Genomic DNA, 19,549 nt, shown 5'->3' with positions numbered 1-19,549 from the left:
TTGTTTGGGGACGCTGCTTTACAATGCGCGCGTAAGCGTCGTCACGTGGTATTTTTCATATTTCGCGGGTTTCCTTTATCAGTTCAAGTAAATGAGTACGCAATTAGTTCGTCGCTGAAAATACCGCAGTTAGATGCCCCTCGTGGTTACCTACAAGTGCCTCATTGACACTTTAGTGATTAGGGCAGTATTTCTCGAGTTAGATAATTAATTACAATTAATTAATTAAGTCTCATTAACGAAAAAATTACTCTCCACTTCTTCACAGTACTGCAAACATTATGCACTAGGTTTTCTTCGAGTTACGCAATTTCTCTTTTTTTAAATCTTGGTGCATGATAGCTGGGACACCCTGTATATATATATATATATATATATATATATATATATATATATATATATATATATATATATATATATATATATATATATATATATATATATATATATATATATATATATATATATACATCCACTCTCCTTGCGAGCAGTGCTGCCGTCAGTCTTGAGCCAGCGCTATTCTTTTCCACGTTATTTATAAATGCATGAACGCTCAACTTTTCTTTTATTAGAATATCGAGACATTTTTGATGCTAGGGCAGATGGCCTCTTCTGTTATAGGTATACCGTTTGTTATCGGTATACCTCTATTATAGGTATACCTGCATCTTTTCGTATTTCAGGTTTTTGACATATCACCAAATCCTTTACCATGCAATAGACTGCACACCGACATTCAATGCCACCGTGTTATTTTGTGCTAAAAAAATCAAAGGTTATCTGTTACGTTACTCCTGTATGTGTAAAAGTGACATTAAAGAATATGTTTGTTTTCTGCGATGAAAGTTACGCATGTTCCCAGGGGAAAAAACACCACCCACCTCGTACACGCTGATGACCTGAAGCTCGTAGAACACAGGCAAGAAGAGGTAAGCCGCGATGGGCGTGCCTAGGAGGTATGCGACTATGATGAGAACGAACTGGGTGCCGAAGAAATAGTTCTCGGACGGCACGCCCAGGAGGGTGACTGCTGACATGAAGCTGGCCATGAGCGAGAAGGCCACGGGCACCACCGACATGTTCTTGTCGGCCACCAGGTACTCCCGCGCTGTCCGCTGCCGGTTGCCCGTGAAGCGGTAGTAGATGCCGATGAGCGCCGACACCACAAGCATGACGACGAATACGGCGTAATCCGCCGCACCAAACGTGGTCGTTTCGTCCTCCTCCCCCATCTCTCGTTGCCGGCTTGTGTGGGGTGTGAAGCCGTTGTGGTACACCTGGCACTACCGCGCTACGTCAGATCCGGCCGGGAGATGAAACTGGGCTTCGGGCTGCAAGATATAAGAAAAGAGAAATAGCGAGTTATTCTGTAAGGTTCATTGGAATTCAGATGCTGGGCGCGTAGATGACGAATGTAATAGAAACCACAAACGGCAATCTAATGATATAGTTGGTTCTTCTCACTACCCGCCGCGGTGGCTCAGTGGCTAAGGCGTTGCGCTGCTGAGCACGAGGTCGCGGGTTCGATTCCCGGCCGCGGTGGCCGCTTTTCTGATGGAGGCGAAAAGCAAAAACGCCCGTGTGTACGAGATTTCGGCGCACGATAAAGATCCCCAGGTGGTCAAAATTAATCCGGAGCCCTCCACTACGGCGCGCCTCATCGCCTGCGTTGCGTCGGCGCGTTAAACCCCAGAATCAATCAATCAATCTTCTCACTGGAAATGTCTTGGTCGTGGGGAAAATCCCTTACACTGCATTTCTTAGGCACACAGTTGGGCGGTTGACGAAGAAATTGAGCATATTCATACCAACCCATCCTCCACAGTTAATTTGTGAGCGCTTCGCAACTACTATTACCTCGAAAAGTGATCAAACAAACTCATTTCGGAGACACCACGGGCTAAGTCGGCCGCATATGCTCTTGAAAGCGTAAATAAGCCGCCAATTGTCTGTCGTGGTCGCTTTTTTTATTGTAATTAATTGTTTAGGGTCACGGCTACTGAAATTACAGTGCCTAGAGGGCTGAGGGTGGCTGGGGAAGCACAGTCTCCGGTAGTATTGTAGAGAAGGATCGTGTGGCGCGAACGGTACGCGTGCCTTATTCCGTTTAAAGAAATGGGACTGCGGCGATACTGGAGAATCACTTTTGAAACAGAGAAAACAGGCGGCCCCTTTTCCTGATATCAGGAGCGTCTTGGCAACCACATCACATACGATCATTGCGCAAAATGGTGAAACCCCGGCAGTGTTTGCAAGCAAGGGGAGCCTAAAGGTATTCTTAATAGCCCACTAATTTGAATTCGCCAAGCTTAAAGGTCTGTAAAATTTTCATCATTAAATGTTGTAATATCATCCCAGCCGGTATTATCAGCGTGAGAGAAAGCGAACTTTGCGACTGTAGGAATGCCAAAAACTTTCCGCGGAAAATCAACATTGAATTTAATTAAACATTCCACGCAAATAATCAATGAATCTTACAACCGAGAAGATTTTAAGCATTTCATGTAGGGTTTTACGTTTCCGGGTTCTTTTCTTAATCGGGTGGGGTTAGGGGTAAGAACAGGGTGCTATTTCATAAACGGATAATCGGGGAGAAATCGGGTTTTTTTTTGTAAAACCATTCGTAAATAGGGGTTTCTTTGTTGGTTTAAATATACAGATGTACTAAGTAATACACTCAGTTTATTTCATGAGTAGGTATCACGAGCTTCTTAACTCTGACTTGTTAAAGCCGGTGTCGGTTTCATGGTGGTAATCGGGGGCCCGGGGAGATAAGTGTTTTCTAGCAAATCTCCGAAATTTGGTGTTTCTTTGGAACTCAATCAGTAATAATGTCAGTAAAGAGCATTAAAAACTTCTAAGAAATGAAACATTTTATTCACGAAGAGCTGGTCACCGATTCTTTACGCATCGTTGCTTACATACATTATCATCTGCATGCGCAACATGTCGGTCTCCATTCGAGACCTGTCCGATCGTTGAACGTACCTCAGCCTGGAAAAAGTTCTTTCGACATTACAGCTTCCATAAGTTAATCACAACCAAATCAGTGCAGCATTTGCCAGCCAGCCTGGGGTAGCGGGCTGGAGGGTCATGCCAATACTCAATGAGTTCGAAAACTGTGCTTCTGGGGCTTGCTTACATTCACCTAGTACTCGTCGAAAACAGCGGATGGTGAGCCCGCGATTGTGCGGATCGCTACTTTGAAAAGGTCCATTCGGGAAGAAATCTAGTTTAGCCCGATTCTCATGAAACATGTTCGGGGTGTAAAAATAGGGAGAAATCGAGTAAAACGAACAACCCTTCGTATAATGCCAATTTCACAGGGCAGATCACAATTACGAAGGCGGCTGTCCGCAGCATATCTTCGACTTAGGCGTTCAGAGAACGTAGCATGTCGTGAACCGATAAAATTGCTTAACTACAATAACAATTTTCAAAGTGAAAGGGGCACAGGAGAAAGACAGAGAGAATAAATCTTTGTCGATAAGATGCTAATGTTACGGGCCTCGTCCTGCGGAAGGCATCCCCGGGATTCGTAGCCTTCGCCTGACTGCCCTCGCCTGCACCTGATACCTTTATATGTGTACTATGCCGTGTTTTATGGTAAGCAGCTACAGCCAACATGAAAGCCAAGAGGGGGGGATCATCAATGAAGTGGCTGGACCCAGTCCGCCGGCACTTGTAGCGATCTTCTGAACGTTTTCAGAGAAGCCGCGAGCGGTCCGTGGTGTATGAAGTCCAGGGTGTAGTGGAGCCCCGTTCGAGGGTGCGTCTGTTGTCCTGAACATGCCACTGCACCATTGTTTATATATGCGCTGTAACCTGCCCGGTCATTGTGTGTGTTGTGTGCAGAGCGTATCCTCGAATGCTGCTAAATGTGAACACGACACTCCCTCGCTGCCCGATCCGAATGGACGCTTGCATTGTGATTGGACGCTTGCAACAACCCTCCCAATTTCTCTCGTATGTACTTCTTTTTTTTTCCTTTTGTTCTGCTAATGAACTCATCCTTAAAACAAAACCCAAAGTCGAAGCATCTTCTGTTTTAGGCATGAATCAAACGCGTGCCTTTGCCACCCCCTCCCCCCTGAAGATAAGTGCTGCAAAGTTGCAGATTGTTTATAAAAAGTAGTTTGCCCTAAACAAGTTATCCGTAAGCTAAACACGTTATGCGTAAGTTATTGGAATCCTGCATCAACTCTTCCAATTTCGCTCATACGTACTCCTGTTTTCCTTCTATTCTGCTAATGAACTCAACCTTAAAACAAAACCCAAAGCCGAAGCATCTTTACGCGTGCCTTTACCACCCCCTGAAGATAAGTGCACCAAAGTTGCAGATTGTTGGTAAAGAGTAGTTTGCCCAAAAGAAGCTATCTGTAAGCTCGTAATTCAAGGAGCTAGAAAAGAAGTACAAAAGATTAACAACATAGTAACAGAGCATTGAAGGACTCTGATAGTAATAAGGCATATGCAGTCAATTGGTACAGTGAGTACATTTTCTGGTCGTACAGTATTGTGTCGAAAGGGTGACGACAGTGGTGCGGTACGTTCGTGCCATTTACACTGAGAACTCGACGCAGTGTATGTGAAATAATACTGTCGATATATGAGTTTGCAGAGTGACTGGTAAAGATTGACTAACTACTCGATGCTTGGCTCCTGCTAGGACGCATCACTTATGGTGGAAATCAGTCCTTGTAACCTGTTGGAATGTCTCGTAAGGGGCCACGTGTCGTCCAACACCGAATACTGGTGCTCTGGTTTGATTCATACCATCTCCTTGCCCGTGCTTACACTGTCAACGTTACTAGAATGAACTCAGTTTGAAAGCTCCGCCGGAGAGGCGGGCCGCGTGGCGGGCGCGAGAACTAGTGGCGCTGTAGTCGAGTCTTGCGCTACTCTCGGCGCATCGTCTGATACTGCGGCGGGCCGCCGCAGCAGCCGTCCGTGGCGGGCCGCTGCCCCGACGTACCGCGGCGTCTTTCTAGTACTGCTATTGCTAAACTTAGACATATATAATCTTCCCGGTCGACAAGCTTAAACATCTTCATCCCTCCAGTCGACGTTACCGCATCCCATTTGTGCACTGTTGGAGTAGATATGCATACGATCGTCTGTGTGCGCATTGACTTGCATGCGTTGCTCATTGGCTGGCTAAAAATCGACGGTGGGCCTTTATTTGAGCTGTGTAGATTGCGTTTAACTTCCATATACGGGAGTTTCTTAGTGAGTGAGCATTTTCAGCGTAGTTACGATAAGTACTGAGCTGTCTTATCTCGACGAAAAATGACCCAACACGTTTGTAAAAGCCGTGCCTTTATGCCTGTGCAGCAACACGACAGTTTTGGTGAATCTCGTCAGTGCGAGGTTCCGTTAACCAGCCTCCGGTGTAGAGTTCCTATTCTCAACTTTTGTATGCGCCGGGCTCGCCTCACCTCCTCCGGCCTCAGCGCTGTGGTGCATACGAGACATTAGATCACCGACGATGAAAGTTCGCCTACAGTTCTGACGCTCAGTTCATCTCTCGCAGATGCACTCAACTTTTGCGAAATCACGTTAAAGCTTTAATCCACAATTTAAAGGTGCGGATTCTACGCCTAAGTTCATAGGGATCTTTGACCGCCTTTTTGATGTTTTGAACTCAAGAGATCCCTCCACCTGATCGTACAAGGCACCTCTGCGAAAGGCGAATGAGGATTCAAAGAGGACTTTTTTAAAGGCTGAATTATACATAACAGGACTCCAGGATGCCCAAGGAAAATCAGCAATTGAGGGCCTCAAGAAAACCGTATTTTTAGGACTCCCCATACGTATGAACAGTGTCATGGCAACTTTTGACAGGCTTGTGGAAACAGGGAAGCTGCAGAATTTGCTCACGCACAAGATGTCTCAAAGCCGATTGATTGTATGGTTTAACGCGCCGACGCAACGCAGGCGATGAGGCGCGCCGTAGTGGAGGGCTCCGGATTAATTTTGACCACCTGGGGATCTTTAACGTGCGCCGAAATCTCGTACACACGGGCGTTTTTGCTTTTCGCCTCCATCAGAAAAGCGACCGCCGCGGCCGGGAATCGAACCCGCGACCTCGTGCTCAGCAGCGCAACGCCTTAGCCACTGAGCCACCGCGGCGGGTATGTCTCAAAACCACCTGAAAGCATTTTTTGGTTTCGTAAAAGGAAAGGGGTGTCAAAAAACAACAACCCTACTACCTTCTGCATAAGGCAGTTGTTTAAGCAATTCCATATTAGCCGTACGCGATTAAATATGATCGAATACGCATTCAGCCGTTCGCGAGTGTAATGCGTAATCGCTTGAAACATTCCAAAAGTCAGGTACTCGGTGGAAGCAATAAAGGGGTATATGATTTTTATTCACCCGGAATTAATTCGAAAGGCCGTGGAAGGTGAGACCAGCCCGGCGCACATAGAAATTCAGCACAGGAACTCTACACCATTAGCTGGTGAACGGGACCTCCCACTGATGAGGTTCACAAAAACTCGTACTGCCACGCGGGCCGGAACGACCACCCTCACGTGTTTTGCCTGAAGCCAGGCAAAACACGTGTTGTTTTTCCTGGCGAGCGTCGGCGTCAATAGCGGGCGCCTCCTTCACTCCAGAAAGTTTTCATTAAGCTCGTCGGTGCAAGTGCGCGTGCTTTGCAGCGACCAACATTACTAGTAACGTTGGTAGCGAGTGTGTACGCTTTGCTCGTCCGTCATTTTTGGAACTGTTTTCGGCCATGCGAAGGAGCTTGCACGAACACACGTACGTCATGTACAAAGTGTAGGAGGAGCAAGAGATTCATCCACGGTTCGGCATGCCGACTTGCTTTGCGCCGGGGTGCAAGAGCGGCTACCGCAACGGCTACTCCACTTCTTCGGGCCACCAAAGGACCCTACGGAATTCAAAAGGTGGGAGCAAGCTTTACATCGCAAAGATAAAAAGCTAACTGCGAAATGCAAAGTCTGTGACATTCATTTTGAAGATGACGACATTGTAAAGCACTACCGTCATGTTGTTGCCGTACAAGAAATTTTGATAGCTCAGTAGTTATCGGAACTACGCTGAAAATGCTCACTCGCTAAGAAACTCCCGTATATGGAAGTTACACGCAATCTACACAGCTCAAATGTAGGCCCACCGTCGAATCAGCCAACCAATGAGCAACGCACGCAAGTTAATGCATACAGACGACCGTATGCGTATCTACGTAAACAGTGCGCAAATGTGATGCGGGGTGTCAACTGGAAGGATGACTAATTTTGAAGTTTGTCGACTGCAAGGATGATAAATGTTTTAAGTTTGGCCATAGCACTACTAGAAAGCCGCCGCGAGCAACTCAGCGGCGGCCCACCGCGGCACGCCGCCGCCGCCGCAGTAGCAGACGATGCCCCGAGAGTAGCGCAAGACTGCGCGCGAACATCAAGGCACCCTACGCAAGACTTGACTGCAGCGCCGCTAGTTCTCGCGACCGCCGTTTGGCCCACCCTCCTCCGCTGGCGGAGATGCGGAGCTCCGAAACTGAGTTTATTCTAGTAACGTTGTACACTGTGGCGTAAGATTACCTCTGCCCTACATTCATTATAACTCTCTTCTAGGCCAATTTCATGCGAGCACCCATCCCTATTGCCGTGAATATTCATTCCTAGCTTCCTAGCTTCTAGAGTAATCGTCTATTCACTCACTCACTCACTCACTCACTCACTCACTCACTCACTCACTCACTCACTCACTCACTCACTCACTCACTCACTCACTCACTCTGCGAGCACACGTGCCATCTCATTGATATTCGACGTTGTTGGCAGATCCCCTATCAGCATTGCGCTGCTGAGCACGAGGTCGCGGGTTCGATTCCCGGCCGCGGCGGCCGCTTTTCTGATGGAGGCGAAAAGCAAAAACGCCCGTGTGTACGAGATTTCGGCGCACGATAAAGATCCCCAGGTGGTCAAAATTAATCCGGAGCCCTCCACTACGGCGCGCCTCATCGCCTGCGTTGCGTCGGCGCGTTAAAACCCTACAATCAATCAATCAAGATCCCCTATCAAGGTATTTGGCATGCATGCGTACTGGTAGGCGATTCGGTGGCATTCCTTTTGGCTACCGCGGATTACGAGCGAAGCTTAGTAGACGCGGCACTAGAATATGGCGCCACAAAACCATGCGTCTACACGACGCCGTCGATTTTATTTGATACTTGTATTCAGCCAAGTACTCTTAGATTTTAACAAACTGTCTGTGTACTTTAGAGGAGCTCCAGCATCACGAAGGAAGAAGCTGTTTGATACAAAATACAAAAGAAATACTAAATATTCTTAACCCCAGCAAGAGAGTAGAGATCATGTACGCCGAAACCCTTGCAGTACCCGAAGGAAATAAACACGCCAGTTAAACGTGCAGAGTAAAATCCATCCTTTCTCTTGACTAAACAAGGAACTTCGCGCGGAAGACCGGTACCGTCAAGCAGAAGAATAATAGAAAAGGATGACGTAAGGGCAGTCTATCGCAACCACTATCTACCTAACGCTTAACAGCCTTGACATCATTATACGTTGCGTTTGGCACAATTATCGAACAGGATACACGTCATCCTTGAGACTGGAACGTACAAGGTCGTGCGAGGCCGACAGCGAAGAATTTATAGACGCCGAGGTATCGGTTATCTCGCAAGAGTTTTTCTGCCCATCGCTGCCAAGACTCAACATACCAAGTCTTGGGAAAAGCTATCACTGAGATATTTAACCACCTCAATTTGAAGCCGAATTTTAAAAGCTTCCCAGAAAACGCTTTCCTTCTTGATGTGAGCCGTCCTTATCGCAGTATTACGATGCTGTGCAACGAAGCTGAACAATCACAGCAATTCAATTCAAGTTAGCTTTTACGAAAGCAAGTCATTGGCCTTGGTAAGCTTTCGGGTGGTGGTCAAGCATGAGGATCGCCACTCTACATGTTTTTCTCGTCTCGCCGCTCATTTCGGTGCATTCATCAGAATTCTTTGCAAAGGCATTATGTTTGCCAGTTCGTCCTCGTAGATCGTTCTCTCTCTCTCTTTCTCTCTCTTTCTCTCTCTTTCTATATATCTATATATATATATATATATATATATATATATATATATATATATATATATATATATATATATCAATCTATCTCTCTCTCCTAGCAATATTCACTTCATCTGCAGCAAGAAGTTTGATGGTGCCCACAGGCCAATCAATCAATCAATCAATCAATCAATCAATCAATCAATCAATCAATCAATCAATCAATCAATCAATCAATCAATTTGTTAATTAATTACCCGCCGCGGTGGCTCAGTGGCTAAGGCGTTGCGCTCCTGAGCACGAGGTCGCGGGTTCGATTCCCGGCCGCGGCGGCCGCTTTTCTGATGGAGGCGAAAAGCAAAAACGCCCGTGTGTACGAGATTTCGGCGCACGTTAAAGATCCCCAGGTGGTCAAAACTAGTCCGGAGCCCTCCACTACGGCGCTCCTCATCGCCTGCGTTGCGCCGGCGCGTTAAAACCTACAATTAATTAATTAATTAATTAACCAAGCAAGCAAGCAATCAATCTTCATTTCACTTTTTTCTGCAAAAAGGTAGAACTGGGGGCACCACCGACAGAAAGCAATCTGAGCAGCGCTTGACTAGTCTCGCCACTCCTTCCTGGAGGCAGTGGCCACAAGGAAAAACAGCACAGCGGCAAACAGAATAAAACATTTGTTAGCCCTGTAGATACAGTAAAACAAATGAGTACATAGCTATTACAGTTGCGGTATAGTATACAGTGCTCATCATTTTGCAAAGAGTTTAAGGAGCGCCCATCGACACAATGTGGAAATCATTATAAAGACGCTCGTTTGAAAAGTTCGGCAGAATTTATTTTGTCAGGCGGAAACCAATCGTCCGTTTTGCATTGGCACATTCCGAAAGTGCGCGGTCTCCTTGTGGCATAAAGGATCCCGGGGAACAAGGTTACACAGGCCGATTTCTTTTGCACGTCTTTCACAGATTGATTGCATAAACTTTAATCCAAAAATGATAATAAACGAGCACAATACTGTGTTGAAGATAAATTGGCCTAGTTAGCGGCTGATAGTGGGAGTTAACAATCGTCTGCAGCAATATTTTTTCAAAATTTAGCGCATCAGAAATGTTTGGCACCGTCGTGTGGCCATATGGAAGCGGTAATTCAAAAAAAAAAAAAAATTGAGAGTGAAATACACGACAGCTGTTTTTTTATTATTGTAACCAGAAGGAACATGTTCGGTCCTTCGGTGTATCGGATCCGGGATTTTTATGGCATCCGCAAACGAGCAGAAAAACACAATGTTGAAAAGCCAGCTTACAAAGACCAAGCTTTTCGCCAAAGCAAACGCACATTGCCGACCGCGTCAGAGGTATCTTTGGGACTGTATGACGTTGCGCGAGACGTACAGTGTGCCCGATAGCACAGCCAAGCGCAATGCTGGAAAACGAACGCCCCGTTGTGTACGGTGTTAGAACTAGGCAACCACCGATGAAGCACGCCGTTCAAAAAATGATTTGGGCGTTAAAATTATACGTATCATCACTTGGACGTGCATTTGGAGTGGTTATCAACAAAGGACAAAATTTTCAACATCAGTAACCCGCCACGGTGGCTCAGTAACCACACGCGTTGTGCTGCTGAGCACGAGGACGCGGGTTCGATTCCCGGCCGCGGCGGCCGCTTTTCGATGGAGGCCAAAAGCAAAAACGCCCGTGTGTATGGGATTTCGGCGCATGTTAAAGATCCCCAGGTGGTCAAAATTAATCCGGAGCCCTCCACTACAGCGCGCCTCATCGCCTGCGTTGTGTCGGCGCGTTAAACCCTACAATCAATTTCAAGATCAGTAGAGTAAAAAACTAATAACATGTGCTGGACGTATGCGTCTTTCTTAGGAATGACCACCGTGAACATTTCCTCGTATCTGTCACCTAAATTAGGTGTTGTCGCCTCTATGTCATGTGCTAAAACCCACCTTCGCCGGTCACACACTTTTTCAGGACCGGAATGGCGAGTTATTTTTTTTTACCCCCCCCCCCCCCCCCCCGATAACCCGAAGAAGGCGCACCGTCATTCATGCTTCCATCCCGTTCTTTTGTGTTAGATGTTTAGAACGGTTAAACAGTCGCCGTGTAATAAAGAAAAGCGTCGCAGAACTTCCTGATAAGGCTTCGCCGCTGGCTTAGAAGGTCCCGGGCACCCAGTGGGATAAGATTTGCGGAGAGAGAATGCGATGAGTGAGATAGGGGCTACCGCCAGTTGTCCACAGGGGGGCGCTTTTTAATCAATACAAAAACTTTGATCAATGCTTCAGGACCGTCGAGGCGACAAAAAGACTGATTGATTGATTGTAGGGTTTAACGCGCCGGCGCAACGCAGGCGATGAGGCGCGCCGTAGTGGAGGGCTCCGGATTAATTTTGACCACCTGGGGATCTTTAACGTGCGCCGAAATCTCGTACACACGGCGTTTTTGCTTTTCACTTCCATCAGAAAAGCGGCCGCCGCGGCCGGGAATCGAACCCGCGACCTCGTGATCAGCAGCGCGACGCCTTGCCATTGAGCCACCGCGGCGGGCTGCGACAAAAAAGACGATTAGAATGCTGGTGGACGAAAAACAAAGATGGGGATATTGCCGAGGACAGCTACCACCTGTAACGAAAAAAAATAAGTATTTTGTGCCTAATAAGTATTTCGTGCCTGCCCTAAGAGCAGCGCTTGTATTAAACGGGGAATATAAAACATAGGCAAATTAGGTTTTCTTTGGGAAAATGGCACGTCATCATCCCGCTACAAACGAGATATCACTAGCAATCATAATCATCAGAATCATCATCATCAAATACAGGGAGATGTTCCCTTACATCAGCAGCAGTACACCCTTTGCAAAATGGCCCGTGCGCTGGCGAGGGAGCAGTAAGCCATTCCTGCATCACAGTGCACCGCCATCATAAAGGAAGCGAAAACAGCGAAACGGCAGCAAACGCAGAGAAGCTAACGTCCGCCGCGGCGTAACAATGGCATGCGCTTTTGGTAAAGTTGTTCTTCCCATAACTATGTGGGAAAATACTCTTGATGCTCTTCCGTTGTTTGCAGAGCAGCATATTCTGGACTTTTATTCGACGAGGTAGTCGACTGACAGACCTTACGATTTCAGCGTGGAATACCGTCGTCTGGGATGACGAACCGCAGCAAAGGAGTGCAGGATTCGTTACTAAGACGAAGAGCCTTACCACTGCCTACTCCTTCAGTCGTCAAGTTCTAATTGTGTTGATTCGATGCGCGCTTGCCCCGTCGTAGTAGCGGCTGGCCGCTATGAACAGACTACGAGGGGCCCGTTCTTTGCTGAGCGCCCATGTTGCGACTGTTCACTTTCTAAACCAATTGCGGAAAGCACGAAAGCATACATAAAGACATTGCCCTTCTCTCCCCAAAATTTTCCGAACAAACTTTCGTTGCCTTGCAGTCAGTAAAATGCCCCTCTTCTCTCGATTGCTGCGATCCATCTTTTTTTTTCGTCTGTATGTCAGTTGGAAACACTTGATCGGACAGATGAAAATAAGTTATGCAAGTTATAAACATTTGATGCATCTTCAACTTGTATCACATAAGCAGTACAATTCGTGCATTGCGTCAGGGGGTTCGTACTTACATCGAGATTTACAGAAAAGCAGGATTCTGATTCAGTTCGAGTACGGCGTGGCCGCTGCACAGTATGCGCCGTTAACACCACGGGAGAACGAGATTCGCATAATCTTAAGAAAAAAAGATAAAGTCCTAGACAGTATTCCCGATCTCCTGCCGTTGAAATGTCAAAACAAGCAGAGCGACACACGCCTGCAGGCTCGAATTTGCGGCTGCACCGACACAACTCTCCTGCCTGAATGTTCGCACTAAAACTTCGGAAGTCATGATCAGCATGTCAAACTGTACCACAAAACATTTCTAAAAAAAGAGGAAGACGAGCGCGTTTGCGGTTCACAGGTGTCGAAACAACCATCAGCGCGGGCAGAGCGAAGAACGAATGCAGGCTGGAATTCGCTTGCCCCGAAACAACTCTGCTGCCTAATTGATTGATTGTGGGGTTTAACGCGCCGACGCAACGCAGGCGATGAGGCGCGCCGTAGTGGAGGGCTCCGGATTAATTTTGACCACCTGGGGATCTTTATCGTGCGCCGAAATCTCGTACACACGGGCGTTTTTGCTTTTAACTCTGCTGCCTAAATGTTCGGCGTCAATAACGGTGACAGTCGGGACCGGCACGTGAAACGCAGCGCTCAAGGTAGTGTACAAAAAAGACGATTGCCCTGGCCATTGCCAAATCAAAACGGGGGACGCTAAAGGTGCGCGTCGTACATACCTTTCGCCCAGCATGACGGCACGTAAACGTACCGCTTGCAAAGAGGTGCGCAGCAATGCGTGGGTATAGCGCCTTATAATGCAACAAGAGCACTAGCAGCGTATACAAAACAACGAAAGATATATCTTTATGGGGCTGCAGAATTATAAAGTGATGGGCCAAAACCCGTAACCGAAACGGCGTTCCTGCACGACGCTTCCTTTATAATGGCTTCGTCGCGTTAACCACCAGTGTTGCTACCGCTGAATGTTCAGTGTGACCCGCCTTTTTGCAAAGTGTCTACAAGCCCGGAAGAAACACCGCTTTCGCCGTTAGTGATTATCAGAATACGCGGCGGAAATTCGTGCGAGATTACACATCATGTTACCATGATGTGTAATCGTGTAGCATAGTTGGCACTTCACGTTCCGCCGGTGGTCGCAGTCCCCCGTATACATTAAAATCACCATCCACGTAAGGCAGGCAAGGATCCGAACCACGAAAAAAGGCCGAGTGCTCAAAATTATCAAAGAAGCAAGCCAAGCAGCTCTGGCGAGAACGATAAATAACCAAAGAGACGACTGTTCTCCACCGCTAGCATTTCAACATTACCGTTTGATATGGGGTGGTCAGGTACTACGGGATAAGCGTGTCGGTCTTTTGTGATCAGGGCAACGCCTCCACCACGTTTATTAAAACGGTTAGAAAAACTGAGTTGTTCGCAGAAAGGAAGATTGCCTCATTGCTGGCGTGGAACTTCGTTTCAGTTAAGTGGATTATATAGGTGAAGAACGACTTGCTATGCTAAAAATTGGAAGGACGTCAACCGTGCTTACCGCGGATAGCATATCGGCATTCACTACCTTAAGGCATTTTAGTCATTTTTTTTCTATGTGTTATACTTACAAAGCAAAAAAAGCGGTAAAGTTTCTATCTGATGGAGCTGGCGGGAAAACAGCATGTGTGGCACGAACGGGGGCATGTCTTGGCACCTGTTCAGTAGGTCAGCTTGTGAACGGATGCGAATCAGTGTCAACCGTCTTGCGCGCAAGAATGGCCTAATTCTTCAGTCATGCGCGTTGCGATAATTCAAACTCACCGACATCTGCCGTGCCACTCCTGGCAATCAATTCGAGTTTTCTATAGCTACTTGGAAGGACTCCCTGCGAACCTAGACAACCACACACCCGGAACGCTAGCTATCGGACTGCTTAGCAGGTACTCTTAAGGCACACAATCTGTAGTGGCGGAGGTGGCACATACTCCAGAATAACGCGCAGACACGAGCGTAGGGGCACTCACATAAGAAAATCAAAGCAGAACCACTTTGGGAAGAACGAAAATCGGTGCTACTAACTAGAAACACTCACGAATTCAAACGCTCTGAAGTAACCCTCTCAGCGGCCACGCGATGGGAACGAACGTTGGTGTGTTGTTTTCGATCATGTGCTCCGCGGCTTGTCGGTGATAAGAGGCCTCGTATGACAGCGTATAATGACAGTGGCTTGGCTACGGATAGCGTCCACAAGACTGTGAAGTGAGTGGAATGGGGCCTTCGGTAAGGAGCGCAAAGCTGTCACGGCACTTAGAAGCGTACCTGCACGCACTAGGGAACAGTGGCTTGGAGGCTGAAAGAAGTAACGCAGACGCACCGTGAATACGATGCGGAAGCCATGCCACGGCCGGAGGATTCCTTCTAAATAAGGAATAGCAATAACAATAACAAATAATACCAAATCACTACTTAATTATGTAGGTCGGAAACCTGGTGTCATGGCACACAAAATGGCCTCCGGATTGCACATAGAATGACGGATGGACGGTACACGAAATGGTGGACTGGTCAAAGCTTCCGAATTCGTCTTCGAGGAAGTTTTCTCTAAATTGCTCGTGGCGATGGTGCTCTTGCTGCAGTTTATGATGACTGACGTGTGCACATTGTTGAAGGCGGTATTCTACGTCATTGGCGCGTATCTAGACTGGGCCGTCCAACCCAGCTCCTCGTTCGCTGTGGCGATTGGTATTTTGAGATTGTGCATCGTCCTCATCCTGGTCGAGTCTTCGGTCGCAGCAATCACCAGTATCACGCTCATGTATTTACTCTGCCTGTTCTGCATTGCGGCTTCCCGGTAGCGGCTGCATTAGAACACCGCGGTTCCTTTTCTGTCGTTCTATAATTGTTAGGCAGAAGCCGCTACCCTTTGTGCCTCATTCAGTTCTCCTTTTCGAAGACGACACGTTCAGTGCGTCCAGCATTTCAGCGTCTTCGTTCTCCATTAATGAGTAGTTTCAGTCGCCTCGGCACCCATTCCGGGCGATGCGTCAATGGGGCCCCGCAGTGGAGTGTATAACAGAGCGGGTGGCGGGGCAAAGTGAGGTGACCATCTAATGGCATGCGCAAGTATGCAGTGAGTGACTGCGCCCCTCCTCGCAACGTGATCCCCCCCCCCATTTTGTTGCGGGATGGTGATGCAAGCTCTACGTGTTATGCTAGTGCACACGCTTCTGTCGCCTACCACCAGCTCCACTTACAGGAGCGCAAACAACGGTGTCATCATAGTTCTTATGATTCCAAAGCTTTGATGGCTATGGTTGCCGCGAAAACGCGATAGGTACATAATGGTTTTACGTTCCTTTCAAAAACAAGCTTGTGGTGGGATAAAAGAGTGCATACAAACGCAATAGACCTGGGATGTACTCATGCTCTCAATGCCGGTGAGCTGTTCCCTAATAGAGCTTGCCTGAGGCGGCAAAAGTGTAACACATAAAGCGTTCAAGACGGCAGGAGGTTTTTAATGCGTAGCATTCTTTTCCTAGTACCCCCACAGCCAGGAACGTGTAACGCCCTGCATTTCCACAAAAATACAGATATCGTGGAGGTTCCACCTGTAATCGCTATAATCGCGTAAATTGAGATAACTGTTTGCACGAAATTTTGCAAAACTAAGAAAATAAAAAAAAATATAAAATAATTACGGAAACTGTGCGAACCGTGTAACGCCCTGCATTTCCACAATAATTCAGATTTTACGAAAGTTCCGCCTGTAGTCGTTATTATAGCGTAAATGGAGATAATTGGTGTAACGAAATTAAAAAAAAATATGAAAAAGTTACGGAAAATGGCGAAACATGTAACGCCCTGCAAAAATGCAGATTTTGTGGAAGTTCCACCTTTAATCGTTATATTAGCGTAAATGACATAATTAGTGGAAAGAAATTTTGAAACACGAAGAAAGATATAGGAAAAAAAATACGAAAAATGGCGAACCATCCAACGCCCTGCGTTTCCACGACAATGCAGATTTTATTCAAATCATTAGCGTAAATGGAGATAATTGGTCGGACAGGATTTAGAAAAATACAAAATTCGGCAGTAAGAACGTACACTCAAGACAAGCGGCATAAGAATGCTACGCATTAGTAGACAATTCTCTGAATTTCTGCAATTTTTCTGGTTGAGTACGCATAGTGATGCTTCGCATTAAAGAAGGGGAACACAGGAGACACCGCGTGTAGCTCGTCTCGCTTTTAAAGACGATAGTCTTTCTTGGGCTACTTAAACCCAGAAATTTTGGTCTGTCTGTATGTCTGTGTGTCTGTATGTCTGTCCGTCTGTCTGTCTGTGACTCGATTCAGCCAGCCGGCCAAAGCAAAACAATGCCTGCGCAATAGTCTTATATAGTCACAGCTAAACCTACCCGTCTTGGTCCGGTGTAATGTTCATACGTGTCAACATTGTTGAAGAAGAACAAGACATTACGCAAATATGAGACGACAAATCAATACAGAAGTGATATTTGCAGTGTTCCTTTATAAAAATTCAAACATGCTTGACTTTTGAGAAATTACATACTTAATCAACTGCAGAAAAAGAATTCACTCCGCCGTCGCCTGCTGTCGCCAGCGCCACTATAGCTTCTGGCGCCATTTTAAGAAATCAACCGGCAACAGTTACGCAAGGTTCCACTAGATAGTCTCCACGTTCTGCTTGCAACACACGTGGAGTAGGGAAACGCGGTTCTATAAACGTTGAAGTAGGGCGCCTCGATTAACGCGCGTCTTCACCGTACGGCAGCGTTCGCATCGAGACACCCGGTTTGAAGCAGTGGAACGCGGGAAATTTAAAATGATTTAAGCAAACCTTTGGTGTCTTTACCTTGGGAGGAGCGCGACGCAAGAGGAACAACATGAGAGGTGAGTGGTAAAGCGAAGGGAGGCATTTACTTGGCAAAAGTCGATAAAGACTATCGTCTTTTGACGACATTTGCAACGAAGGGAGCAGATACGCGGCCAATTTTTCTACGCCCATCGGCTTGCACCGTTTGAACGGGACGACTCGATCTTCAGCGGCTGTGCGCGTCTTTTGTGCTCCCGGCGGGCCTCCCAGTTACACTGTGCCATGAAAAACATAAAAACAAATCTCATTCATGCCCCCTATCTCCGTCCCCCAGACTGGGTTGTATGGTGGTGAACTCCCAATTGAGTCCAGAATATCCCCATTCCACTTCTTTTCCTCTTTCTATTTCAGTAAAGCACACACTGAAGCACTGATTCATCGAGCGACAGTGACGTCGTCATGGCATCGACGTTAGCAATACTTCTACCTGATTCGTTCACATGCTCTGCGAACGATCGGTCAATTCAAGTCGAGTCAATTTTATTCGACATCGAAATACAGATATTTCTAGGGGACATAATACAGATACCATGAGCACGCACAAGAAGTCAACAGAAGAGGCTTGACGGGATTCGTGCTTCCTAATGAATTTATAAAACAAATGTATACGCTTACACAAGAGGAAAAACACAAATATACATGAAAACAGCGGTCATCATGAAAACCGCGGCATCTTCGTGTTATGAATGGCCACGTGAGTGATATTGGCCTCGCAAGTGAGCCAGCCAGAACGACAGCGAGGATGACAAAAAAGGGACCGTGCGTGAGTGATCGCGGAAGCTGGAACGCGAACGGCTGGAAGCCAAGCGGCGGAGCAGGGCGCGGTTACGTGGGAACTACCCCGAGAGCCGCCTGGTCCACGGGCTACCTTGAGCAGGACCGTCGCTAACCTGCGCCAAGCCTCGAGAGCGCGTCTGGGCGCCGTCGTTGAGGTCACTGGACGTCACTGGGCGCCGCACCAGAAGCTCACCCGAGAGGAGGCTGTAACCTGGCGGCAACTACAGACAAACACATGCCCACACCTTAGCTTCCTACATATGATACACCCTGTTGTGACTTCCTCGCTCCTAGCAGAAGACACTTATCATAATCATTTCATGCTGCTTTTCACGAGCTGCCGCATGCTCTCGTGGCTGCGTCGGCTCGCTCCACTTCTTCTTCTAGTTCCATTAAAAGCTTCATCGGATCACGACGTGTCGCTCCCCTTCCTGAGCATCGCGCCGCAGCTGGAGGACCCAGAGGTCCAACACATGGTGCCGAGAACCCGGGACTTCTAGACGACGCCAAGCCCATCGACGCACGGAGTCACGAAAGCCCAGAAAAAGACGCGGCGCCTGCGATCTTGGCGAGTTCCCAGCTGCGTGCGACCGAATGAAACGACAGCTTCGACGACGCCGCAGCCTACGGGCGCAACTTGATGGCCTTCTAACAGAAGCGGAAGGCCACATAAGTGGAAACAGAGAGGCGACGGCAAGAGCGGTGAGTGTACTGCTCGAACGAATTAATGCATTCTATGGCCAGATAGAGAAGTTGGACGAGGCGATCTTTGAAGAGACACCGGAGGACCTAGTAGACAGCGAGACGACAGACGCGGGACAATACCGCGACAAGGTTGTAGGCGCTACCGCGAACCTTCGTCTCAAGCTGCAAGAGTCCCGGTCTTCAACGCCACGTCCGACGACCGTCCACCCATCACCGACTGGCAAATGCAAGCTTCCTCAGCTAGAGCTCCTCAAATTTGACGGGAACCGCAGGTCGTGGCAGCGATTCTGGACACAGTTTTCGGCAGCCGTCCACAACAACGACGAACTCAGCACGGCTGACAAGTTTAACTACTTGAGCAGCCTCGTGACCGGAGCAGCTGCATCAGCCATAGCCGGATTGCAAGCTACCGATGGCTGTTACAAGGACGCCATCGAGATCCTGAAACAGCGCTTCGGAGATGACCGCATCATCGTGCAAGATCATCTGCGAGGCCTCCTGGACTTGAAGCCGGTGTCATCGTC

The 19,549-nt window shown here is 47.6% G+C and overlaps 1 protein-coding gene across 2 annotated transcripts in view; it reads right to left on the bottom strand.

Moving 5' to 3' along the window:
- Positions 1-19,549, bottom strand: part of LOC144169742 (putative sodium-dependent multivitamin transporter) — a 97,893-nt gene that overhangs the window by 39,391 nt on the left and 38,953 nt on the right. For both annotated transcript variants that reach the window (XM_077699067.1, XM_077699066.1), the window contains exon 2: positions 882-1,331. In XM_077699067.1, the coding sequence (XP_077555193.1) occupies positions 882-1,232 (351 nt within the window). In that variant the 5' untranslated portion in view covers positions 1,233-1,331. The remainder of the gene's footprint in view (positions 1-881; positions 1,332-19,549) is intronic.

The sequence above is a fragment of the Haemaphysalis longicornis genome, unplaced genomic scaffold (assembly GCF_048455015.1).
Source record: "Haemaphysalis longicornis isolate Haplotype H1 unplaced genomic scaffold, Haemaphysalis longicornis Haplotype H1 scaffold_2, whole genome shotgun sequence".
NCBI classification, from domain to species: domain Eukaryota; kingdom Metazoa; phylum Arthropoda; class Arachnida; order Ixodida; family Ixodidae; genus Haemaphysalis; species Haemaphysalis longicornis.
Note: the sequence above shows the minus strand (reverse complement) of the source record. Positions and strands in the feature narration are given on the sequence as shown.